This window comes from Moschus berezovskii, chromosome 12, assembly GCF_049115385.1.
Source record: "Moschus berezovskii isolate FMDL1 chromosome 12, NW_MosBer_1.0, whole genome shotgun sequence".
Taxonomy (NCBI): domain Eukaryota; kingdom Metazoa; phylum Chordata; class Mammalia; order Artiodactyla; family Moschidae; genus Moschus; species Moschus berezovskii.
In genome coordinates this window covers 66,627,741-66,654,755 of record NC_142471.1, presented here as the reverse complement: position 1 = coordinate 66,654,755, position 27,015 = coordinate 66,627,741, and the positions used below count along the sequence as shown (strand labels likewise).

General features: G+C 41.4%; 1 protein-coding gene across 3 annotated transcripts in view; it reads left to right on the top strand.

The window, feature by feature from the left end:
• DNMBP (dynamin binding protein) overlaps window positions 1-27,015 on the top strand; it is a 109,915-nt gene that overhangs the window by 77,298 nt on the left and 5,602 nt on the right. For 2 of the 3 annotated variants that reach the window (XM_055424892.2, XM_088842260.1), the window contains 12 exons: window positions 4,634-4,824; window positions 5,702-5,801; window positions 10,683-10,830; window positions 11,393-11,410; window positions 11,776-11,975; window positions 13,503-13,633; window positions 14,692-14,796; window positions 18,941-19,069; window positions 20,855-21,187; window positions 21,549-21,728; window positions 23,013-23,211; window positions 25,363-25,904. In XM_055424892.2, the coding sequence (XP_055280867.2) occupies window positions 4,634-4,824; window positions 5,702-5,801; window positions 10,683-10,830; window positions 11,393-11,410; window positions 11,776-11,975; window positions 13,503-13,633; window positions 14,692-14,796; window positions 18,941-19,069; window positions 20,855-21,187; window positions 21,549-21,728; window positions 23,013-23,211; window positions 25,363-25,904 (2,276 nt within the window). Of the gene's footprint in view, window positions 1-4,633; window positions 4,825-5,701; window positions 5,802-10,682; window positions 10,831-11,392; window positions 11,411-11,775; window positions 11,976-13,502; window positions 13,634-14,691; window positions 14,797-18,940; window positions 19,070-20,854; window positions 21,188-21,548; window positions 21,729-23,012; window positions 23,212-25,362; window positions 25,905-27,015 lie in introns of those variants that run through there. The other variant, XM_088842261.1, reaches the window with a different exon arrangement.

The window sequence follows — 27,015 nt, the reverse complement described above, 5'->3', positions numbered from 1 at the left end:
TTGGTCAGTCTCTCAAAGCCTAGGTTTTCTTATCTGTTAAATGGGAATAATAATACTACTTCAGAATTTTGGTGTGAATAGGGACATAACATATAAAGCGCCTGACACATGGTAGGAATTCAGTAAGTGTTCTCCCTTTTCAGAGCTTTTTAGTCCTATGTTGAAAATAAATTACTCTGCTCAACTTGCTGCTTCTGGCAACTGTATTTGGGACTGAAATTCCATAGGTTTAAAATTGCAAATAAAATTTAAGGCCATTGAAAATTTTATGTGGACTACAATTAATTTAGTCATCATTTAACACTCTAAGTAAGATTTGAAATTCTGTCATTCATTCTATCCAAAAAAGTAGTTCCAGAAAGAAAATTTCTAATTTTGTCGTCTTAAATTTTATCTTGAATAGTATCAAATTTATAGAAAATTGCAGTGGTTTACAGATCTTTATTTGTATTTGCCAATATTTAACATTTTGCCACTTTTTGTTTTCATTCTTTCACTTTCTCTACCCGTACCCACACCCACACATGCACATTTTTCTTTACTATTTGAGACTAAGTTGCATACATTGTGCTCCTTGGTAAGCACCAGTGTATAATATGGATATTTTCATATATGACCATAGTAGATGCGCCATTTCAGGAATTTTTTTTAATTAAAAATTTTTATACAATTTTAAACATTATTTTCTATTTACAGTTACTACCAAACATTGAATACATTCCCTGTGTTGTACAATACATCCTTGAGCCTGTCCTATACCCAATAGTTTGTACTTCCTGTTCTCCTATCCTTACTTCACGCCTCCCGGCCCACACTGGTAACCGTTAGTGTGTCCTCTGTATTTGTGAGTCTGCTTCTTTTTTTGTTATAGTCACTAGTTTTTTGTATTGTTCAGATTCCATTATATAAGTGATATCATATGGTATTTGTCTTTGTCTGACTTACTTCATTAGCATAATGCCCTCCAAGTCCATCCAGGTTGCTGCAAATGGCAGATTTTGTCCTTTTTACGGCTAAGTAGTATTCCATTGTGTATATATGTGTATGTATACCACATCTTCTTTATCCATTCATCTGTTGATGGAAACTTAGGTTTCTTCCATGTCTTGGCTATGGTATATAATGCTGCTGTGCTTTATTCCTGGGGTGCATGTATCTTTTTGAATTAATGTTTTTGGTTGTTGTTTTTTGTTTTCAGGTATATACCCAGGAGTGGAATTGCTGGGTCATATGGTGGTTTTGTTTTTAGTTTTCTGAGAAACCTCCATACGCTTTTCCATAGTGACTGCACCAATTTACACTTCTACCAACAGTATAGGAGGGTTGCCTTTTTTCTACATCCTTGTCAACAGGTGTTAACTTCTGTTCTTTTCAGTGATGGCCATTATGACAAGTGTGAGGTGATCCCTCATTGTGGTTTTGATTTGTATTTCCCTTATGGTTAGAGATGTTGAGCATATTTTCCCATGGCTGTTGGCCATCTGCATTTCCTCTCTGGAAAAATGTCTATTCAGTTCTGCCCATTTTTAAATTGGGTTTTTTTTTTAAATTGAGTTGTGGGAGCTATTTATATGTGTTGGATATTAATACCTTTAGGTCATATCATTTGCAAATATTTTCTCCTTTGAATATATTGTCTTTTCATTTTGTCAGTGATTTCCTTTGCTGTGCAAAAGTTATTTGTCCTATTTGTTTGTTTTTGCTTTTATTTGCTTTAGGAGCCAGATCCAAAAATATATTGCTGCACTTTGTTTCAAAGAGTGTTCTGCCTGTGTTCTCCTCTAAGAGTTTTGTAGTATCTGATCTTACATTTAGATGTTTAATTCATTTTGAGTTATTTTTGCATAGTGTGAGAGAATGTTCAAATTCCGTTCTTTTGCATGTAGCTGTTCATTTCAGGAAATTTTTAATTGGTTTAATCATGTATCCAATCTACAGTCTATACTGTATTCCAGTTTCATCAGTTTGTCCTGTTAATGTCCTTTGTAGCATTTTTTCTCTGAGATCAGGATTCAGTTCAGGATCACACATTGCCTTTACTTGTCCTCTCTTCAGATATCTTTAATTGGGGATTTGTCCTCAGGCTTCCTTTGTCTTTTATGACATAACGTTTTGAAGGTTACAGATCCCTGTGTTTGTGTGACATTTCCTCAAGATTCATTTCATATTATGTTTTTTTGACTGGAATACCACATAAGGGATATTGTGCTGTTTCTAGACGTGACATTTGAAAGCACATGATGTCTGTTTCCTTAATTGGTAGTGTTAATTTTGATTAGTAGGTTTTGGTGTTACCCATTTCTTCACTGTAGAGTCACTTTTTCATTTTTGGAATAAGTAATGTATAGTAACTAGTTCAAAACTATGCAGATATCCTGATCATCATCAAAACCCTATCACTAACACTGGAATCATCCATTGATAGTTTGTGCCTGAACTAAATTTTATTTTGATGCCTGCAAAACACTGATTTTTTTTCTAATTCTGTTATTTCTTATATATGTGTATATATATATATTTATAATTTTATTTATTTGTGTATGGCTGTGCTGGGTCTTTATTACCTTGTGAAGACTTTTTCTAGTTGGGGTGAGCAGGGGCTGTTCTTTGTTGTGTGCAGGCTTCTCATTGTGATGGCTTCTCTATTGGAGCTTAGGCTTTAGGCACCAGGCTTTAGTAGTTGCAGCACCCAGGGTTGGTAGTTGTGGCTAGCTGGCTCGAGAGCACAACCTCAGGAGTTGTGGTACACAGGCTTAGTTGCTTGGTGGCATGTGGGATCTTCCCAGACCAAGGATTGAACCCACGTCCCCTGCATTGTCAGGCGGACTCTTATCTAGTGCACCACCGGGAAGTCCTCTTCTGTATCTATTAGCTGACATTCTGCCATAAGAAAGAGCATTTCTCTTCTCCCCCGTTTATTTATGTACGTATATATTATTGATGAGAGTTCATGGATTCTTATTTTAGTCAACAGATTACAAATCATTGCTGTGCTTATTTATTTTGATACTCAAATTGTACAGATTTGGCCAGTGGGAGCCCCTTCAATTTGGTTCCATGCCCTTTCAACACAGTCCCATCATTTTCTTCAGCATGTCCTTATTTTCTGCCATAAGTTGTTTCAGACTCATCTTCCTTTCCCTTGCCTTGGAAAGAGCCATTTCTCCAAAGAACTCTGGTTCCTTTTACTGGAGAATGGGTTTTAGAAACCAGAATCTGGGTTAGCACTTTTTAAACATTGGAATTCCTAAATTCTTAGTGAAGGGGCAGTGGGGAAGGATTTTGGAGACTAAAATCTTCTGTGAAAGCTTAGTTTTCCATAAGTTTAATAGTTTGAACACTTGTGTTTCCACTTCTTATATCTGGGTAAAAATATTTTGTAATCCTGCTCAGACATACTAGTATGTTTACTTACCAAAGTTGTCATTTTTTAAAGTGGATCTTAAGGAATTTGAAATAAACAGCAGAGATTGCTTCACTGTTCAAATTTTCTCAGTTGTTTATTTTAGCATTCAACATCTATTTAAAATAAATGCCATCTCATTTTATATATAATAGATCTCTTATCATATATATCTAAGTAACAGGTATTTGTAAAAGCTAATGACAAGATGTGCATTTGTTTTCAGTTTTATATCATGTAGTGTGGCTGAAGAGGTTTTTTTTTTTTTAATTGAAAATACTGTTAAAGAACTTCATATTTATAGTACATTTGTATCTTCCAGGACATTTGAAGTAATAGAACTTGCTTGTAAGTCTTCATTATTGTTATAGGGAAAAAGAAAATGAAAGTCTTCAGTCATGTCTGACTCTTTGTGATGCCATGGACTATAAAGTCCATGGAATTCTCTAGGCCAAAATACTGGAGTGGGTAGCCTTTCCTTTCTCCAGGGGATCTTCCCAACCCAGGAATTGAACCCAGGTCTTCCTCATTGCAGTCGGATTCTTAACCAGCTGAGCCACAAGGGAAGCCCAAGAATACTGGAGTGGGTAGCCTATCCCTCAGCAGATCTTCCCAACCGAGGAATCGAACCAGGATCTCCTGCATTGCAGGTGGATTCTTTACCAACTGAGCTATCAGGGAAGCCCAAACAATTCCTAAATATTATGTACTAATGTTAATCTGCCATCACAGTAATTGGGTTAAGGTGGGCCATGCAGTCACCCAGATCTCAGACAGATAATTCCTACCTAGTTCTTGTCTTTCCTTTAGCTGGCATTGTCATGTCTCCATAATCTTTTTAACACAAGCTGTATCAGTGTTTATAACTTCCAGCTTGGTATCTCTGCTAAGTTCCTGAAACAGGTTTTATACCTAACTGAAAGCAGTTCTTTATAAGAACAGCACCTCCTTCAGCCTCTTTTGCAAGGTGGCTGTGGCCACTGGTTTGTCCTCATAAAATGGGCCAGCTGCTTGTTATTAGGACAGATTCTAGAAATGGTGATGGGAGAAGTTCTGTCTGCAAGCTTGCTCAGCTCTTCAGCTTTGTGATTAGAATGGACTTGGGGATCAGATTTCCTGATGGTCAACAATCATGAGACCTTCGGTTCTCAAAGAGTGTGCTCTTTTCAACTCAAACTGTTGCAGAGGCCTGCTTTCACAGCTGCTGACCTGTTCTCTTTTTCCTTCTAGAAATGACGCTTCTCTCGCAGTCTTCATCACTGATGGCCCCTTCTGGTTCTGTGTCCGCTGAAAACCCAGAGCAAAGGATGCTAGAGAAGAGAGCCAAGGTGATAGAGGAACTTCTTCAGACAGAAAGAGACTACATCCGGGATCTGGAGATGTGTATTGAGCGGATCATGGTACCCCTGCAACAGGCACAGGTGGGAACTGTGGGAGAAAGTGAGCTTTGCCATGAACATGGTTCTCCAGGCCTAAGGCTTAGGGTATGGGATCTTTCACCACAAAGATTTATTGGGTTTAAAATAAAGGTTGGGACTGCTGCTCTTAATTCAAGGGCCCCAGTTGACATGTGTCATCAGCTTAAGCCTTCACCATCCTGTCACTTATCAAGTCCATTATTAACTTACTAACTTAAGTTACTGCAATAACTCCTGGGATATTTTCTGTTTCTGTGGCGAAAACAGTTCCAGTGCGTCTAAAGTTACCACTTTACACTTTACTGGGAAGCTGTGCAGTAATATTAATATAATGAAGCTTGGTGATGGTTTACCTGACTGTAGCATCTGATTTACAGGTTTATTCCAGAAACTGTTACTAATATGTGTATGCTAGACACTCTCTTAAATGCTGGAGATGAGGCGGGGGGAAGGTTAACAGTATCCTAGGGATTTACAGTCTGTCCTGTTGCTTGTTACTTGACCACCTGGGCTCAGCTTGGGTATGGACTCCTGGAGCAGTCACTCATAAGAACTCTAGGCTGTGGATGGTGCCATCAGATTTTGGGTCCTGGGTGGAATTTGTGTCTCAGTATAATAATTGTACAAGTATACAGTTACAGAAATTGGTTATACAGTCATTTCACTATGGTAATGGGGATGGGAGAGCAGAAAGTAGTTGGATCAAGGACAAAAGGTGACACTGAAGGTGATGTTAGATGTTCCCATTCTGGAAACCTCATGAGAGTGGTGAAGATAACCTTGAGAAGTTTCTGTATCATCCTTGAAGAGATGTTCTTAATGTGAATGATATGCTATTCATTTTATTTCCATGCATCTTTGTTTTGTTTTCCTTTCTCAGATACCAAACATTGATTTTGAGGGACTTTTTGGAAATATGCAGATGGTGATTAAGGTCTCAAAACAATTATTGACTGATCTGGAAATCAGCGATACTATAGGTATGAGCCCCTGCTGTTATTTCAGAAACAGGTTTTTTTTTTTTCTTTTGTAGGAGACAGAGGAGAAGAGCACTGGTATTTAATAGTTTTACTAGGAAAATGAAGTTTTAGTTACTTAGTTCCAAGGTTATTTGGTCTACTTTGTGGCGATATAGGATGCTTGCAATAGAATAAATTTTTGTTGTTACATGGTGTGATATTTTTCAGATTGACAGTTACAGTCTGTTAGTGGGTCATGAGATCATTTTAGGACCCATTAACTCAGTGGGTTTATTTTACAGCTAAGGAACCAATTACATGTAGATAAACCCCAGTATTATGGTAGGCTGCTGGCAGATTCATCCAACTTTGTGCAGGAAGAAGACATTGTCTTTGTTATTCTGTCAGGAACAAACCTGCCATCTGTCCAGGAAGGGGAATCTGTCTCTATTCTCCAAGGCTTTCTGTTATACAAACATCCTTGGAAATCTAATCTGGAATAAGAGCTGTCCCAAATCATGTAGAAGTGCCATGGAGAACTGATCTTCAAAAGGTTGCCTTTCTTTATCTTTACTCTTATTAATAAAGAAATCTACTGAACGATTTCTTTAAATATATTAATACCCAGTATATATATATATATATATATTTCCAATAAAATAGAAAATATCAGAATGCACTGTAAATAATAACTACAGTTTCTGAAATTTTTATTTCAGTTCTACATATATGTCCACTGAGTCATGATTTAAAATGTGTTTATTCACGTGGGTCATTGTCAAAAATGTTTGGAAAACAATTATCTGTTTCTTATAAACAAGGGAATTATGTTAGTTATCTATTGCCATGAAACAAATTATAAAATTTAGTGCCTTAAAACAGAAACAGGTCACATTTCCTTTGGTTCAGGAATCTGGGAGTGGCTTACCTAGGTGATTCTGGCTCTGGGTCTCTCATGAGTTTGGAGTCAAGCTGTTATCTGGGCCGCCATCATCTGGGGCTCAATCAAGGATCTGGTCCCAGAAGTTCACTCAGATCATCAGGCCTCAGTTCCTTGCCATGTAGGCCTCTTCACCTTCATGACGGTGGCAGCTAGCTTTCCCCAAACTCTGTCATCCAAGAGAGAGAGGAAGCTTGCGATGGGAGCCAGTGTCTTCTATAACCTGGTCTCAGATGTGACATACCATCGCTTCTGCCATATTTTACTGGTCATACACACCAGCTCTGGTACCATGTGGGAGGGGACTTCCTATCACTTTGGTATTTTATTAGAATCAAAGTGACAAGATGCTCCCACAGTTCTAGCCATCCCACTACACACATCACAACATCCAACAGAAGGAAAAAGTGACCCTGTGTCATTTAAGGATAAGTGGACCTTTCCAGAGCCCCTTACTGGAATTGTCTCTTTCATTGGCCAGAACTGGTCACATGCATATGCCTACATAGATCGCTAGAGAGGGGAATGGGCTCGTGATGTTGACTTAAGCTAGGTGGTATTGACCTGACTCACCAGGGAGAGAAGTAGATATAAGAACAGTCAGGGCTGTGCCCTCCTGCAGAAAGGGGTGGTGACTGTGGGGTGGTAGCTGATAGTGCAGCTTTGTTAATGTTTCTCCGGGGTTTATTGTATTTCACACGCCCTTTCAAGATATGTCAAACTTGACTGCACTTGTTCCCTACAACAGCCCTATAAGGTTAACCTGCTGTTAATCTTAGTTTACAGATGAGGAAACTGAGACTTTTGCAGGGGAGTAATTTGCCCAGGGTCACATGGGCAATACTCTGTTTGACTGACATTCAAACTCAGGTCTTTCCTGTTGTCTCTGCATATGCTGTTAGCCTCTGTACAGAACAGCTGCTTATGTATTAATAGTACTTTATGGAATGGCAAGAGAAACTGAAGCCTGGGATCCTGCTCTGTCTCACTGGAGAGGCCAGAGGTCAGGGAAGTTGAGGAAGGAGACGCACACGTTGACTGGAGGAAGCCATGGTGACCCCATTTTTATAGAATGATAGTATTACCTGTATATTATGACAACAATAAAAGAAGAAATGAAAACAGATTATCCATAATCTCACCCCATACGATTTCAGCCATTTTATTTCTCCCCTTCCCCTCTTGCCCAAAGACACCAGGAATTTAGGTAGTAGACTGAGATGAGCTGAAGGCATGCAGAGGATTGGGGAGGAGAGGGCCTGGGAACCAAAGGGCTTAGGGCCTCAGAGGAGGGTTAGCTTTACAAGGAGGGACAGTGTGCAGTGACCATGATAACACAGTAGGCAAAACTGAGGCTGAATGAGCATACCAGGCTGGGGTCAGTCTTGGTCAACAGGAGGCCAGGCAGTGCACTCAGGGGGAATTAATAAAGGACAAGGTTTTGCATATCTGATAAGGGAAGGTTCTGGAAAGTCAGGGAAGGCAAATTAAAGCATTGTTCAGCCACTTGCAAAGGGCAGATTGACTTGAATTGCATAAGCAGTGTTTTATTTTTCTTAAGTTTATTTTAATATGTAATATATATTTTGATATATAAATATATATTTTAAGTGTAATTTCTTAATATATTCACATGGCATAAAATTTGAAAGGTACAAAGAACTGCTTAATGAGAACTCTTATCTGTCCCTGCCACTTAGCTCTTCTCAACCAGAAACAACTAATGTTACTAGTTTTCTTATATCCCCTTTGGAGATTCATAACAGAACTTACATATGTATTTTCTCTACCCTGGTCCTCCATCCCCATTTTTTAAAAAAATTAGATAAACAGTAGCATACTATTCAAGCTGCTCTGCAGTACGCTTAACTCCCCTTTTTAATAGTATGCCTCCCAAGCAGTTTTTAATCACCTTGGAATAGAAATGAAAAAGTATGCAGTGGATAATGTGGTGAAATTCCAAGGTAATCCAGGATGCTGGAGAAAGCATCTTTGAATTAACTTATAAGCCTGATTGGAGAAGAATTCTAGTGCAGGCAGGACAAGGGTCCACAGGGAAGGAGAGAATAGTCGGTGTTCGGGGCTTGGATGACTTAGAATATGAGGAGGGTGAGATGAGAAAGAAGTACCAGGAGACTCTGAATATGTGGTAATATGTAAGGAACTGGCTTTTAATTATTTTAAACATGTCCCACAGAAAGAAATACATTTTACACAACGGCCAGGATACATGTCTGTGTGTGTATGTCTGTGTTTACTTTTACCGTGTCCAATGTTTTCTGTTCTTTTCTGTTCCATTCTGTTTCCTCAAATGTGTGCTGATCGTACCCATAAAGTAGATTCCATGACCTTTTCATGGGTTGTGACCTAAATTTGAAAAGACACTGTAAATTAAGGCATAGCTTTGCTAGGTTGTAGTTGATGTAGAAGAGTGACAATTGGGGAGGTTGGAAACCCTTGGATGGAGGTGTGTGCGGAGTCATGGGTGTCAGCATGAAGGTTCTAGGAGTGCTGGGTAGGGAGGTGGAGGATACAAAGGGAAGAAGCCAGGCAAATATCAGTTGGTGAAAGTGGATGGAGACACTGGTGGCTCAGGGTCTCCACGGTGGCCTTGAAGGTCAAGAGGGAGCAGCCCCACTCTTAAACTCCTGGGCCCGTTGAGTCACAGGGTTAGACAAGTAAGGCTGCCAGTGGGACAGCAGCACAAGTGTGATGTGTATGGACATAGTCGAGGCTCTTGTAGGAAGGAGCTATAATTAAGGAAATACATTTCATTTAAATTAAAAAGTGCTCTGCACGAGAATAGGGAATTCCATGGGACATAACATGGAGGAAACAGAGGTGCTCCCTGAGGGAGTGGTTCATGCCCAGAGCAGTGGGGGAGAGAGGTACTGTAGGGGAAGCAGTAAGTAGGGCCATATGTTGAGGGAGAAGCTCAGAATGAGAGGACGTTGTCTTTGGGGGAGCAGTGCAAGCTGAAGAAGGAAGGAGCAGGTTCACAGAGAGGGACGAGGGGCAAGAGGAAGAGTTTTAACAAATCAGGGAGTCTGCATGCCCAGGCAGCTGCTCTAAGTGTGACGGCTCTGTGGAGGTGTGTTTAGGACCTGTTCCTTTGCCCAATTGGTGCAGACTGCGGGGGGAGGGCGGTCTGTGAGTAGATTTCAAGGAGTCCACCAACTTAGATAGAAGTTTATAACAAAAATGTAGCACTGATTTAAGATAGGATTGTAGGGTCGTGAAGAGTTGGACACGACTGAGCGACTGAACTGAAATGTAGGGAACAATGACTTTCTCACCAACTAAAGTCACAGGCTCGTATCACATTAAGTTGTTGCAGGTATCTCGAAATCCCAGAAACAACCCATGTTACCAGTTTCTTATGTCACTCATCATACTTGAAATTACGTTGTGTTCGATTCATTGCTGTGTTTTGCTATTCAGTGTTTTATAAAGAAGTACATATATTACTGTGTCATAGATTCGGGGAGTTTTATATTACGGATATTTTAATATAATAAACTTCATTTATAGTCCTTGTATTTAATTTATGCACAAAGAAAAGATTAGAAGCTGCTGCCGTAGAAGGATCTCTATCTCTGTGGAGATTTGGGGCTTTGGGAGCTAAGAAGTCTTTATAGGTTCTGGTCACATAACTATGTAGACAGCACTTGATTACTCTGCCTGACTAAGAAGGGATGGGAGGCTGTTTCAGGAACTGGGTGTGTGGGTGTGTGTGTTGGGGGGGGGTGTGTGCATGTGTACAGGTTCTGAAAAACAAATACACGGATGAGATAGTTCTCTTAATTTTGGGTTAAATAAGTAGAATTTTAAGCTATTACAGGGAAACAGCTTCTTGTTTAAGGGATAGGATTATCTGGTATTAAAGTTTGGTTATATACCTTTCATTTAGGATGCTGAGAAGAGAGTTACTAAAAACACTCTGTGTTGTGTATATTCCATAGGACCTGTGTTTCTTGATCACCGAGATGAGCTTGAAGGAATATACAAGGTTTACTGCCAGAATCATGATGAGGCCATCTCGTTGCTGGAAATCTATGAGAAGGATGAGAAGATCCAGAAGCATCTTCAGGACTCCTTGGCAGATCTTAAGTAGGAGTTTTGAGCGCTTCATTCCATCATAGCTCTTTAGTTCTGCCTGTTGGAAGTCACTCCCATGTCTCTCTAGTCTTCTTAAGACATCTATGAATCTATCATATTTTAAATATAAGTGATACATCATTGGAGATCCTTCTGTGTAATTTGCCCTTTTCCCATTCTTTATAATGGAAATCTTAAGTAGCTTCCTGGTTGTAGTTTTATCCATTAAAATCAGTTTTATTTATACATACAAGGTTAGCATTTTCAGGTAAGAAGCTGCCAGGAAGATAGTTTGGTCTTGACCATCGTGAGATTCTCAGGTCTTAGGGAGACAGGTTGTGAGGATGTAATATGTATCTGAATAGGTCAGAGTGAAGTTAGGGCTCACTGACTTTTTTAATAAACTAGAAATGCCACCATAAACATTCACAATTCCCCTTTTATCTCATGTGCTTTTTGTCTGCCCAGCTAATAGGCATTAGTTGGACTAATGTGTTCTGAGAGGAATGTGAAAATCAGCATCAGTATTTTCTCTAATCAGCTGTTTCTTCTTTTCACGCTCACTGCCTTATAGGAGCCTGTACAACGAATGGTGAGTTCTTGCCGCTTTTTTGTTTTCTTCTTTCATAGACAGAAGCTAGAGGTCAAGGCAGGTCTAGAAGTAGACCTACCTTGCTGTATTTTCCTCCATAGCACTTACCACCAAATGACACTTTATATAATGTTGGTTTGATTATTGTCTGCCTCTTCCCATCAGGCAGGGACTTCCTTGGTTCACTGCTAAATCCACAGCACCTAGAACACTGCCTGATATTTGTTAGGTGCCCGGTAAATGTGAATGGATGAAGTTGGGAAGTAGGGTGAGAGAATGGAGCTGTATTAGAAACAACAAATACTGGCTACAGGCCCGGTGTTATTGACAGTTGACCAGAGTCTCTGTTTTCCCTTCTCTTGTAGGGGATGCACAAATTATATTAACCTGGGCTCCTTCCTCATCAAACCAGTGCAGAGAGTAATGCGTTACCCATTGCTGCTGATGGAGTTATTGAATTCCACCCCTGAATCCCACCCAGATAAAGTGCCTTTAACCAATGCAGTCCTTGCAGTCAAGGAAATCAACGTTAACATTAATGAGTATAAACGTCGAAAGGACCTGGGTAAGAAAAGCATACTTGCTGAAAAGGAGGCACGCCCTTGAGAATGTTCTCCTCGAAAGAATTAATTACGAAACCAGAGGTGGACAGGCAGATGGGTAATAGGGCTGTGGTGAAGCAATGGTGATAGAATTTGGGGGAAATGAGATAATGAAAGAAAGAAAGCAATGATGATAATAAAAGCACAGCCATGCTTATTGGAATTAAGGCATCTGTGACAAAACTTATAGCAATGAGTCTTTCCCAGGAGATATGAAGACCAGTTAGAGAATGGCTGATCAGGACAGTTCCTTCAAGTTGGGTGACTGCCTTCTCATCTCACTGAAGGGAGCCCTTTTTGGTCCATTCTTGCATCTCTTTGCTTTGCATGTTTGCTTCCACTTAAGTTAGAAGTTTCTTATCTCCTTTCAGAAGAGCCTAGTTTGCCCACCTCTCTGGCCCTATCAGTCCTGCCTCTGGTCTGAGCCCCTCCCCTCACCCCCAAAGCTGTGCAGTCAGTTGACAAACCATCCACTCTTTCTTTATGATAGAGGACAAACTGAACCATGTCTTCTGTCTCATGAAATCTCTTGTCAAAACTTTGATTTTGAATACTCAATGAGTATAGCATGGTGACCATGCTATAATAAACTGATTTATCAAAGAATCTATAATGTAGCCTCTCTGCCTGTCTCTCCACTATTCTGCATTTTTATCTAAAATCATTTTCCCCTCCTGCTTCAGCCATGTCACCCATGTTTATGTGTAATATTGGCTGTGGCTGTTAAAGCCCTTTGGCTATCAAGCCCTTTGTCTTGGTTCCTATCTCCTCATATAGTGTCATCTTCATCTCCTACAACAGTTAAGTGTGCCTTTCTCTGCCACCCAGACTTCCCTTGCTACCCTTCTACTGTTATCTCTGGGATTTTCTGCAGACTGGCTAATGTATGACACATAGACAACTCCTGCATAGCATTTCACTGTGTGAGATGATTGGCTGTAAATATCTCATTTGTATATGAGACCATTTAAAGTGGGCAGGTACTGTCACTGTCTTCATTTTATTGGAAAGGAAAATGAGGCTCAGAGAAATTAAGTGAATTATTTAAGGCCACAATTTTTTTTTTTTTTTTGGCCATGCCTCACAGCTTGTAGGACCTTAGTTCCCTGACTAGGGATTGAACCTGGGCGCTGGCAGTGAAAGTGCATAGTCCTAACCACTGGACCATCAGGGAATTCCCTAAAGGCCACACCTTGATGAAGTGACAGACCCAGGCATTGAACTCAGAGGTTGCTTTGATTCCAGATCTTAGGCTCTTTTCCTTGTACCTCCACGACCTTCCTTCCTTGTCTCTAATTTTCTCCAGTCTCTGCTGTTCTCTGGGTATCCGATCTGTCCATAAATGGTGATTTGGATTAACATTTTGTGTATTCAGTCATAAGCTCATTGAAAATAAGCTCTAGCTCTAGTTTGGGTTGTTAGTCTCGTTTGTAGTCTATGCATGCTTGGAAGAGGGCTTTCTCCACTCACCAGTTTGACTCACTCCCCAGTTCTCAAGTACCGAAAGGGTGATGAAGATAGCCTCATGGAGAAAATTTCCAAACTGAACATCCACTCCATCATCAAGAAATCCAACCGGGTTAGCAGTCATCTGAAGCATCTCACTGGCTTTGCTCCACAGGTGAGGTTACTGCCCTTGAAGGTTCAGCGTGTCTTTGGCTGCTTTTCAGGGCTTCACAGGGCAGCCTACTTGGTGTTAATTGGTAGGATTCCCCTCTTAGTATCCTCTTGGTGTTTGCTAGCTGGTAGATAGAACACCCTGCAGCTACTGTTTGTTTATTTGGCTGCCTTGGGTCTTAGTTGTGGCATGTGGAATCTAGTTTCCTGACCAGAGATTGAACCCAGGCCTCCTGCATTAGGAGCATGGAATCTTAGCCACTGGATCATCAGGGAAGTTCCTCTACTGTTTATTTAAGTCTACACCCCCCACAACCCTCTGTCTGAGCCTTAAGCTGCTTACAGCGTGTACAAAGACAAATCAGGAAGCCAAATCTGTCACCATGTAAGAGTTATCATGGTTTTAGACACCCATAAGGAGTTTATCATCTGTTTGGGGAGATAAAATTCTGGACATGTGAGGGTAGAAGGGATTTAGGAGATCACCTAGCTCAGTGCCATACATCACATGTAAGGATATGTAAAGTCTAAAATCTGAGTGACTTGTAAAACAGCCACAGAAAAGATCCAGAGTCTCCAAACTTCATGTGCTGAACCATGTGAATGTGATTACAGTCAGTGGAAAATACCAACTAAAGAATCAGTTGCTAAGCTTTGCAGTTTGATCTCTACACAGTGTGGTACTTAAGTAAACAGGAGTTCCGTGAGAGTGAGCTTCATGTTGGCAAGATTTAATCTGAGCTTTAAAGGAGATGGGCAGGTTTGGCACAGGGAGAGGAAGAGGCAAACCTGGCCAGGCAGCAGCACCGGTGAAGCCAACAGCCTGACCAGCAAGGGGTTTTTGTCAGGAACAGAGAGGGGTTGGGTGGAGACAGGCGTGCCTGTGTATACTCAGGAGCTCTGTCAAAGCTTGGAGAAGTGCTTAAATCCAATTCCATATAATTCAGAAACATCAAAGGCTTAAAATTTAAACAAAAAATGTGCTTAAGAAAGATGCATTTCTAGTAAGATCAGTTGAGGGAGAGTCCAAATTTGCTAACAGCACTTACTTATTTTGAATAGATTAAAGATGAAGTATTTGAAGAAACAGAGAAAAACTTCCGAATGCAAGAAAGATTGATCAAATCTTTTATCCGAGACCTGTCTCTCTACCTCCAGCACATCCGGGTGAGTAAAGAGCTTGCTCTTGTTAGAATTGCTGACAGTGTAATTCCAGCCGTTCTCCTGTTCATCCAGCATATTGCTTAATGAACGTGGAATAACCTGGACTCAAATGACCATTATACCATGGCAGGCTTTTTATTGGGATTCTTGCAGATTATTTAAAAGTTAAACATTAGAAGATCAGCACTGTTGTATTCATAGTAAGGGGACCTAGCTCTTTCCTTCATCTCTTTCAGTCTTCACCCTTTTTTCCCTGTTTCCTATATCCAGTTATATAAGAAGCACTCATCACAGTTCATTTTGTTAAATCATTTTGAAGATCAAATAGTAAGAGAATGGTTCCTATGGGGGGGTTGTACTTTCTAATAATCATATTCATCTACAACTGTCCGTGGGCCTCTAAGGCTGTTGGAGCCACGGATACGTCTAGAGAGTTGGAAGAACTTAGGAGATCATGGAGGCCCCGGTCTTCCTTGCCTGAGGCAGGGCTTCCTTCATGAAGTCAGATCCAGGACTAGAACCCTTTCTCTTAATATCTGTAATTTCTCTGCTGATTTAATAGAATCTAGAGCTTCCCTCGTAGCTCAGCTGGTAAGAATCCACCTGCAATGCAGGAGACCCTGGTTCAATTCCTGGGTCAAGAAGATCCACTGGAGATTTAATAGAATAGGTTTTATATAAATATACCATATACCCCAGTCCCTCACACAGGAAAATCTCATCCTGTGAAATAACTTCCTTTAAAAGAGATCCTTTGCTTTTTAAAAAAATTATTTTTTCTTATTATTATCGTCATTTTTTAACTAAGTAAAATGGTGCAGAATTCAAAAACTGCCAAAGGAATGTCGTTGTCATTCAGGTGCTAACCCGTGCCCAACTCTTTGTGACCCCATAGACTGAAGCAGGCCAGGCTTTCCTGTCTATCACTCTCTCTCAGTTTACTCAAATTCATATCCATTGAGTTGGTGATGCTATCCAACTATCTCATCCTCTGCTGCTTTCTTTTCCCTTTGCCTTTAGTCTTTGCCAGCATCAGGGTCTTTCCCAGTGAGTCGGCTCTTCACATCAGGTGGCCAAAGTATTGGCATTTCAGCTTCAGCATCAGTCCTTTCAGTGAATATTCAGGATTGATTTCCTTTAGGATTGACTGGTTTGATCTCTTGCTGTCCAAAGAACCCTGAAGAGTCTTATCCATTACTAAGTTTGAAAGCACCAATTATTTGGCACTTGGCCTTCTCTATAGTCCAACTCTCACATCTGTACATGACTACTGGAAAAGCCATTGCTTTGACTATTGTGGACCTTTATTGGCAGTGATATCTGTGTTTTTGATACACTGTCTAGGTTTGTCATAGCTATTCTTCCAGTAGCAAACATCTTTTAATTTTGTGGCTGCAGTCACTGTCCACAGTGATTTTGGAGCCCAAGAAAATAAAATCTGCCACTGCTTCTTTTCCCCCATCTATTTGCCATGAAATGATGGGACCAGATGCCATCATCTTCATTTTCTGAATGTTGAGTTTTAAGGAAACTTTTTCACTCTCCTCTTTAACTCTCATCAAGGGGCTTTTTAGTTACTCTTCACTTTCTGCCATTCATGTGGTAACGTCTGCATATCTGAGGTTGTTGATATTTCTCCCAGCAATCTTGATTCCAGCTTATGATTCATCCAGCCCACATTTTGCATAATGTACTCTGCATATAAGTTAAATAGGCAGGGTGGCAATATATAGCCTTGATGTACCCCCTTTCCCAATTTTGAACCAGTCCATTGTTCCATGCCTGGTTTTAACTGTTGCTTCTTGACCTGCATATAGGTTTCTCAAGAGACAGGTAAGGTGGTCTGGTATGCCCATCTCTTTAAGAATTTTCCAGTTTGTTGTGATCCACATGGTCAAAGACTTTAGCGTAGTCAATGAAGCAGAAGTAGATGTTTTTCTGAAATTCTCTTACTTTTTCTATGATGCTATGGATGTTGGCAATTTGATCTCCAGTTCCTCTGACTTTGCTAAATTCAGCTTGTACACCTGGAAGTTCTCAGTTCACATACTGTTGACTTAAGTCATATTTCTTTTTCTGTGATTTGGGTATATTTGAGGGCATTTCTATTATTTATTTATCATTAGTTATCTACTAATTATTAGTTATCTATTGCAGTATAGTTGCTTTACAGTGTTGTGTTCATTTCTCCTGTACAGCAAAGTAATTCAGTCACATATATATGTGTATCCCCTCTTCCTTGGATTTCCTTCCCATTTAGGTCACCACAGAGCATTGAGTAAAGTTCCCTGACTGTATACAGTCGGTTCTCATTAGTTATCTGTTTTATACATAGTAGTATATATATGTAAATCCCATTCTCCCAATCCATCCCATTCTCCTTCCCGGCTTGGTATTCACACATTTGTTCTCTACATCTGTGTCTCTGTTTCTTTTTTACAAATCAATTCATCTATACCATTTTTCTAGATTCCACATATATGTGTTAATGTATGATATTTGTTTTTCAGTTTTTGACTCACTGGGTATGGAGGAAATGGCAACCCACTCCAGTATTCTTGCCTGGAGAATCCCCATGAAAAGAGGAGCCTGGTGGGCTACAGTCCATGGGGTCACAAAGAGTCAGATATGACTGAGCGACTAAGCACACTCCGTATGGATAGTCTCTAGGTCTATCCATGTCTCTGCACATGACAGTTTTTTTCCTTTTCATGGCTGAGTAATATAGGCATATTCCATTGTGTGTTTTCATACACTACATCTTCTTTATCGTTCCTCTGTTGGTGGATATTTCGGTTATTTCCATGTTCCAGCTATTGTAGATAGGGCTACAAAGAATACCGAGTTGCGTCTATCTTTTTGAATTATGGTTTTCTCTGAGAATATGCCCAAGAATGGGATTCATGGGTCATATAGTAATTCTGGTTTTAGTCTTTTAAAGAACCTCCATACTATTCTCTTGGGCTTCCCTGGTAGCTCAGATGGTAGAGAATCTGCCTGCAGTGCAGCGACACCCGGGTTTGATCCCTGGGTTGGGAAGACCCCCTGGATAAGGGAATGGCCACCCACTCCAGTATCTTGCCTGGAGAATCCATGGAGAGAAGAGCTTGGCAGGCTGCAGTCCACAGGCTGGGAAAACGTCAGACACAACACTTTCATACTGTTCTCAATAGTGGCTGTATCAGTGTACATTCTGGGGGCTCTTATTTATTGATTTAATGTTCTTTTCTTATTGGCTTATAGTACTTTTGTAAATGTTGGAGGAAATAGCCTTTTATTTGAGATGATGGTTTACAAATACCGCACACACACCCCCTAGTTTGTTGACTTTTGAATTTGCTTAAGATGTTTTTTTTGTGTAGAAGAGTTTTATTTTTATGTAATCTAATAAAACTTTTATGGCTTCTTCATTCCGTGTCATACTTTAAAAGTTCTTTTCCATTCCAAGATAATTTTTAAAAAGATCTCCTATGTTTCAGTACTTTTATCATCTTATCCTTTATATTAAAGTCATAAATCTAGCTGAAATTTACATTAGCACATAAGGTTTGAGGTAGAAATCCAACTTTTTGCTTTTTATCTAGTTGTCTGTCATTAGCATTTATTGAGTAATCCCCACTGATTTGATATGCTTCCTACATTTCTTTTAAATAGCAAACTCTCCTTATTTTAACATTGTGATTAAGGGGACTGGGTCCCTGACAGTCCAGTGATTAAGACTCTGCGCGTCCATTGCAGGGGGTATGAGTTCCATCTCTGATTGAGGAACCAAGATTCTGCATGCTGCAGGGCATGGCCAAAAAAAGGAATAAAAATTTGATTAAGAAAAGGTCAGGGCTTATGAGATTTCTCAGGAGCACACTGGCTTAAAGTGAGAGATTTGACCAAGTATATTTCCCTTGCCTTAGGACTCTTCTCTGCAGTTCCTCTAATGTTGTTGTCTCCCTATTGACCATTTTCCCCACCATGTTTTCTAAATGCATAGCAGGTGTACACCAGAGCCCCCAGGTCTTGAAAGGCTTGTCTCCATAGCAGTGGGTGACAGCCCTTGGACGGGCAGGTCAGTTTGGTTCTGACTGCTATCTAGGGTGGATGATGGAGGCCACAAGTTCTGTCTGGTCTTACCCGTGTTTGTAACTGGCCGCAGGAATCAGCATGTGTGAAGGTGGTAGCTGCCGTGAGCATGTGGGACGTGTGCATGGAGAAGGGACATAGAGACTTGGAACAGTTCGAGAAGGTGCATCGCTACATCAGTGACCAGCTCTTCACAAACTTTGTAAGTGACTCTTCAGCCCACTTTTCTTGCATTGGCCCTTTTCCCAGGGTTCTCTCTAACACCTGGCTTTTGGCGAAGTTCATGCCATAGAGACATGCTTCCATGGGCCAGGAGTCCTAGTGCCCTTTAGTTAAATTCATATCAGGATTTTATATTGAGAATGTGGCTTTCAGTCAGTCAGCTAAGGCCAGGTAGGACCTGCATATATGCAAAGAGATTTTTTTTATAGCTAGTGACCAGCCCAATTTCCGGGGACAAAGGAAAACTAGGAAATTTAATCTGGTATCACTGTTGATAACTTATCAAAAGAAAACAACTAAAGGATTAATGATTTTCAAAGGAATATTTCGGTACAGTTAATAGTTTAACAAGTAGATCTTTGAAATGGCACAAACTACTTAATAAAGACTACTAAGTGTCAGATTGCTTGGGAAACTCTAAGTGGAGATATATATATATCTCCTGAGTAGAAATGGATGGGCTTTGATAGTATCTTGGAGGTCTCTGGATGCTTGAGGCTAAAGAAAACATGATAGTTGTGAAGCTTACAGGTATTCTGACAGTAGCATCTTAGTAAAAATTTACTAAGTACCTATTTATGTTCTTTGTGTATCCATATTGTGCCCTTGATATCTATCCCTTTAGAATTAGACAAAAATCTTTGAAAAGTGAAAACAGAATATTATTAAGTAGTTATGAGTAGAAAAGATATGATGGGTGTGTGAAAGTTTCTCTACCCCAGATTTATGTAACAACTAAATCTTTTTTTCTTGAATTATGGTTGACTTACAATATTGTGTTAATTAGTTCTGCACAGGAAAGTGACTCAGTTATATGTGTGTGTATCTTTATATATTCTTTTTCATACTCTTTTCCATTATGGTTTATCACAGGATATTGAATATAGTTCCCTGTGCTATACAGTAGGACCTTGTTGTTTATCCATTCTATATATACCAGTTTGCATCTGCTAATCCCAAACTTCCACTTCTTCCCTCTTCCACCCTCTTCTACCTTGGCAATCACCAGTCTATTCTCTATGGCTCTGATTTTGTTTTGTGTCATAGATAGGTTCATTTGTGTCATATTTTAGATTCCACATATAAGTGGTATGATACAATGTTTGTCCTTCTGACTTACTTCACTTAGTGTGATAATATCTAGGTCTATCCATGTTGCTGCAAATAGCATTGTTCTTTTTTAACAGCTGAGTAGTATTCCACTGTGTTTATGTACCACATTTTCTTTATCCCGTCATCTATCGAAGGGCATTTAGGTTGTTTCCATGTCTTGGCTGTTGTGAATAGTGCTGCTGTGAATACATGAGGATGCATGCATCTTTTTGAATCATAGTTTTGTCTGGATATTTGTCCAGGAGTGGGATTGCTGGATCACGTGGTAATCCTATTTTTAACAATTAAACCTTAAGTTAAATTCAGGTTATGTATAGACGTGTACACATAAGTGATACCAGACAGATGGTCACATCTGGGTTATAATGCAACATCAGGTTAATGTATGTAGTTGAGCATTTGTTGTCAACTGTGTAGCTGTTTTGCATACTCTTTGGTATGCAAATTGTTGTGCAGATTGTTGGGTGAAGAGTTACAAGCTGAGAAGCTTTGTCTGCAGACATCTGGTATCAGGTAGGCAGAACACTGTTGGATCTGCACAGGTTTAGCTTGGAGCAAAGCAGGTGGTGCAGGGTGTAACAAAAGCCACCTGGAGAGTATTCTAAGAATAACAAATTCGAGACTGAACACCGTGCCTTTCTCATTTTCACAGAAAGAGAGGACAGAGCGGCTGGTCATCTCTCCCCTGAATCAGTTATTGAGCATGTTCACAGGACCCCACAAGCTGGTGCAGAAACGCTTCGACAAGCTTCTGGACTTCTATAACTGTACAGAACGGGCGGAGAAGCTGAAGGACAAGAAAACCCTGGAGGAGCTGCAGTCGGCGCGGAACAACTATGAGGCCCTGAACGCGCAGCTGCTAGATGAGCTGCCCAAGTTCCACCAGTACGCGCAGGGCCTCTTCAGCAACTGCGTGCATGGCTATGCCGAGGCCCACTGTGACTTTGTGCGTCAGGCGCTGGAGCAACTGAAGCCGCTGCTCTCGGTGAGACCCTCCCTCCTCATGGAGAAGGGCACTCCCAGGTTCTCCCCAAGTGTTTTGGGGAATACATGTCAGGGTTGTTGAGCCATTATTAAGCTAGGCAGATAACTATGTTACTGGGTCAAGCACATCAGGAACTGGAATTCTTGATGCCTTGATGGTGCTGGGGATCCCATGGCCTTGAATGGTCTCTTTCCACCCTGAGCCACCCTGGAGGAGCTGGGCCGCTGGGCCTGTGGCCCCCTGGCTACAGTGTTGGTGGCTCACCCTTGAGGAGTTTCAAGGAGACTGTGCCAGTCCTGGGGTCTTTTACCTGTGTTCTCTTCTCCCCTCTGTCTCTGTTCTCCTTGGGCATGGACTCCAGCTACTCAAAGTCACCGGCAGGGAGGGGAACCTGATTGCCGTCTTCCATGAGGAGCACAGCAGGGTCCTGCAGCAGCTCCAGGTTTTCACCTTCTTCCCAGAGTCTCTTCCCACCACCAAGAGACCATTTGAGAGGAAAACCACGGACCGCCAGTCCACCCGAAAGCCGCTCCTCGGCATGGTGAGTGGAACCAGCGACACTCATGGCCTGGTGGCAGGGCTGTTTTGCAATTTAAATGAGTTAAAGTATGTAGAGCACTTAGGCGTTGGCCTAGCACATGGTAAGCATTATTTGCGTAAGCTGTTATCAGCGTTATTGATTGACTCAGCTCTGTCTCTACCGATTAACAATTTAATGAATTTAAATATTTTATAATAATTGGAGAACAAAGGTTATTGAGTTCAAATCTGTCATGTGCTCATTCTTTCTTTACTTACTATCACTAGGCAGCAGCAGTATGGCTGCTGGTACAGACTTCAAATGCCCTCTGAAAAGCATCCTTGGAGCCTAGTCTCTACAGTGAAAGGAGTTAATAAAGGATTAATATTAATACTTTGATCAGTCAATTAAAGGAACTGGTTTAAGGATATGTTAATTCTGCCAGGCTCCCTAATTTTGATCATTTATTGGAAAAAATAATTATCTGATATACTGCCAAACAGTTATTGGCTGATCACTTTTTACCTGGAGTTATTTTCGTTTTGAACTCAGTCCTTCCACATTTTGAAAAGTAGGGTAAGACATAATGGGGTCATAATCTACAAGACTGCTGATGTGTCTGCGCTTCAGTATTTTTGCCCTATATAATCCCATAGACTGTAAAACAGTTATCTTTCAATTTAAAAATAAGTTAATTTTAAAAATTTTTATGTGATTTTAAAGTGAGTGATAGTCACTCAGTCGTGTCTGACTCTGCGACTCCATGGACTATAGCCTGCCAGGCTCCTCTGTCCACTGGATTCTCTAGGCAAGAGTATTGGAGTGGGTTGCCATTTCTGTCTCCAATGATCTTAAAAAAGGAATCACATTTTTTATCACTTTATTTTTTCTTATTTTATGAATATTATTTGTTTTTAGAGATGAGAAGCCAAGATAGGAATGTCTCAGTTGTTTAGAATCATATAGCAGAATACAAGGAGACCTACTTATATTACTTAGATATTTTGATTCTTTAGGTGGCAGTTTAACCACATATTTTTATCACAGGATAACAGATCTAAAACTAAGGATGTGTTAAATTTTCTTACTCTAGCTGTAAAGGCACCAAAATCTGACCTAAGAGATTATGGTTTTTCCCCAGCCACACAGGCTGACTCAGTGCAGAAGCATGTGATAGGAGCTGGGAGCAGCTGTCTGTCATTGCCTCTGTTTCTGAGACTTGACAACATACATGATTACATACAACTGCTGGGGTAATAGCCAGGGAGGGGTTTAGATGATGGTATCTCTTAAATTGTCTTTCAGCCAAGTTATATGCTCCAGTCGGAAGAACTTCGGGCCTCACTCCTGGCAAGGTATCCCCCTGAAAAGCTCTTCCAGGCAGAACGGAACTTCAATGCAGCCCAGGACCTGGATGTCTCACTTTTGGAAGGTGACCTTGTGGGTGTGATCAAGAAGAAGGACCCCATGGGCAGTCAGAACCGCTGGCTAATTGACAATGGAGGTAAGAAGAGTAGAGGACAGATTGTTGTCTAGTCGCTAAGTTGTGTCTTGATTTTTTGCGACCCCATGAACTGTAGCCCGCCAGGCTCCTCTGTCCATGGGATTCTCCAGGCAAGAATACTAGAGTGGGTTGCCATGCCCTCCTCCAGGGGACCTTCCCAAGGATCGAACCTGTGTCTCTGGCATTGGCAGGCAAATTCTTTACTGCTGAGCCACCAGGGAAGCCCAGACACAGATTACCATGACTCTAAATGAGGAAAAGAGTGACTTGGGCTGTGCCTGAATCCTTTGTAGGCCAGCAGAAAATATGAGAGTTTTTGATTAAAGGGAAAAATAACCTTAAAAGTTTTCTCCCTCTCTGGAGAGTATAATGCTCAAGTTATTACAGAACAAAACCAGTTTTTGATTTTTTTTCTTTTTTTAAAAAATTCCAGAGAAGACTCTGTTACTTCCCTTGCAAGATCTTGCCTTGTTTTACAGGCACTGAATCCTGCCTAAAGGGTCCTTTGCCCTCTCCATTGCTGAGTGAACCATAAGTTCTTTACATGTGTTTTGTGAACATAATGAATTTAAAACTTGTAAGATAGGGTTTTTTGCCCCCCTCCCCCCAAACATAATTTTACCTCATGACTATTTAGGAAATGACTTTAAAAACAGCTCACGGCTTTTTTTTTTTTTCTGGTGGGAGTTGGGGTGGGGAAGGGGTACAGAATTGTTTTTGTAAAATACAAAGAATAATGCCAATCCATAATTCTTTTTCCACAGTTCCAAAATCTGAAAAGCTTTGAAAATCAGAGGGTTTTTTTAAAAAAAGAACTAATTTGCCCAAACCTGCCCTGATCTGAACTCATTTGGTGACAAAACCTGAACAGATAATGAGAGGCTGTTTATGACCCTTACTTTTTCCCTTTTGGTGTGACTAGTCATGTTTTGCTACAGAAACCTGAATGGGTTTGACTGTGGCGTGTTGACCCAGTCCTAAATCTCCAAATCTGAATTCCATAATACATCTGGCCCCAAGTGTTTCAGAGAAGGATTGTGGCCTCTGTAATAAACACCTGTATTCATACCATGAGAACTGGAAATTTTAATATTTCTCAGTTTCTTTAAAAGTGTTTTGTGGATTTTTTTTTCCTCCTTCCTCAGCCCCCTATTCTGCTTACCCAAAATAATAAAGATTGAAGTGGGAAAGGCAGGACAAAGGAAGGGGTCCCCAGGGCAATGGCAGGTGAAAGCCACTGATAGACTGATGACCTCTTAGGGAAGATTCAGACTGTTTGAGCTCCCCTGTCCTTGGGTTCCTAGCTCCACAGTCCTGATGAGTAAAGTGGTAGCAGGAAGCCCACAGCATCAGGATCAGCTCTTAGACCCTCCACCCCTTGCTGTCTAGGGGACTTCTCGCCATCACTCAGAAAAGAGAACAAATGCAAGCTGGCCTTTTTTAGGTCCAGGTAACACACTGACGGTCAAGACAGAGATGACCCTTGCTCAAGTGGAGGTTACATACTCCAGGTCCCTGCCTAACAGATAATTCTTATTCAATATTATAACAGTTTTTCCTATAGGTTAGAGATCTCAGTTCCTAATTTGTGCTCTAGGTTTTAGCTGAGGGCCCTCTCTGTCCTCATCTTAGGTAATTTATTGACATGAACACGTGTTAGGTGTGTATTCTAACTAATATAAGCAGTTTCCTACTCTAGTTCTCAGTATTTCCACCGCATTCCTAAACCAGGGGTGGAGAGGGCAGGGAGGCAGATGGGAGGGGCTCTGTCAGGCTGAGTATCCTTTTTAAATCCCTTTTAACAACACTCTATGGACTTGAACACATCCTTAGTGAAGTCTTCCCCTTAGCCTTTGCTCCCACATTTTGGCGCTCTTGTTAAAATGTCTTCACCTGCTCGTGCTCAGGCGTGTGGTCATTTTTGTTACTGGCTCTCAATTCTCAGCAAAGCCCCTTGTCACTCACCTGTTGGACTGACAGCCACAGCGTCTAGTCTCCGCCATCCGCCTTGCGCGCTGGGATGTTGTCTGTTCTGTCTCCCGACATCTTATTCCCTCTCAGTATTGACCTTAAGCCACAGTTTCTCCTCTGTTGATTTCCTCCCGGCTCCTCCCACGAAAAGCTCTTGGTGTTTGTTTTTCCTCCCCGCAGTCACCAAGGGCTTCGTGTACAGCTCCTTCCTGAAGCCCTACAACCCGCGCCGCAGCCACTCCGACGCCTCCGTGGGCAGCCACTCCTCCACCGAGTCGGAGCACGGAAGCTCCTCCCCCAGGTTCCCGAGGCGGCAAAACAGCGGCGGCACCTTGACCTTCAACCCCAGCAGCATGGCTGTGTCCTTTAGCTCAGGGCCTTGCCAGAAACAGCCTCCAGATGCATCTTCCCAGACAGAATTTGACCAAGGAACTCTCAGCACATCCTTGAACTCAGAGGGCAGCCCTTCCAGATGCCCCTCGGACCCAGACTCCCCCTCCCAGCACAGGCCCTGGGACTCGGGCGATGCAGTCAGAGACCTTCACCAGCCTACCCCTACCCTGAGGAACTCCCGAAACCCCAGGCATCCTGAAATGGCTGGTTCCTCCACACCAGGGCGTAACCGGCAGGGTCGAGACCTCGTAAAAGCAGGCGCAAGAACAGCGCTGTCTCTGGAGGACAGACACGAACAGCCAGAGAGTAGCGAGGCTGAAGGCAACCAGGTGAGTGCACCCGGTTTCCATGGTTACTGCGCTGCGTGTGGATGCAGGTGATGAGCTCTCAGGAGTGGGTGAGGCCTGACCCAGCCTGGGGGGTGACCCTGGAGATGGGCCCACAGATAAATCCTTAAAGGACTTGCAGAAACTCACTGCTGGGAGAGTGGGCAGCTCCACTCTTCTGGACCTTCGGTGGCTGACTTCACAGGGTATAGTGTTGTGGAGCATTTACCAGGTGTTACCATGAAGCTTTTCACACTCTTCCAATGCACTGATTCTTCCATTGGTATAAAATCTACTGTTTAACTCATCTACTTAGTTTCTCATTCAAGTAACTAAATTTCTAGAATTCAGGAATAGAATTCTGAGTCTGTTTCAGTTTTTCCTGTTCTTTTTGTAGTGGCCCCTTCTTTGTATCATAAACATTTTAAACCTGCATATTTTAAAGCCACTTTCACATCCACACCTGGCCACCTGCCTTTGCTCACTTGCAGCAATGAGTCTCCAAGTGTGTCTTACCTTTGTCGGTGAGCTCTCTGTGGTTCTGTTACAAGCCCAGGACACACATCCCAGCTCTGGACCCACCAGCGGGCTGGTGGAAACGGACCAGGAAATAGCCCTTTCTGAGATTCTGACTCTGTGCAAGGATCTCAGTTCTAGCCTTATCAGCTCCAGTCCTTGAGCACCCTTGGGTGTATGTTCATCTCTCTGCCCCTGCAGGCCTCATGATTCCTCCTCTTGATCACTGACCACCACCCTCGCCTTGCATGCTAGCCCTATTATAGGCACCTAGTGAGCATCCTTTCTTACTTTGAGATTAGATGTGATTTTTTTGTTGTTTTGTAAAGATTTTTAAATACAGAATTTCAGTGTTAGGAGTCTGAAAGAGCATCGTCATGTCTCCTCCATCTTCCATACTGACTGAAGCTTTTTTCCCTTTTTAAGGCCAACTCTGAAAGAGTAAGGGAATTTTGGTTTTCTTTAGAGCTGTCCTGTTCATTATGGTAGCCATCAGCTATATGTAGCTATTTAAATTTAAGTTAGGTAAAGTTAAAATTTAAAATTAAGTTCTTTCATCTCACTAGCTGTTATTTCAAGTGCTTGATGGCCCTGTGTC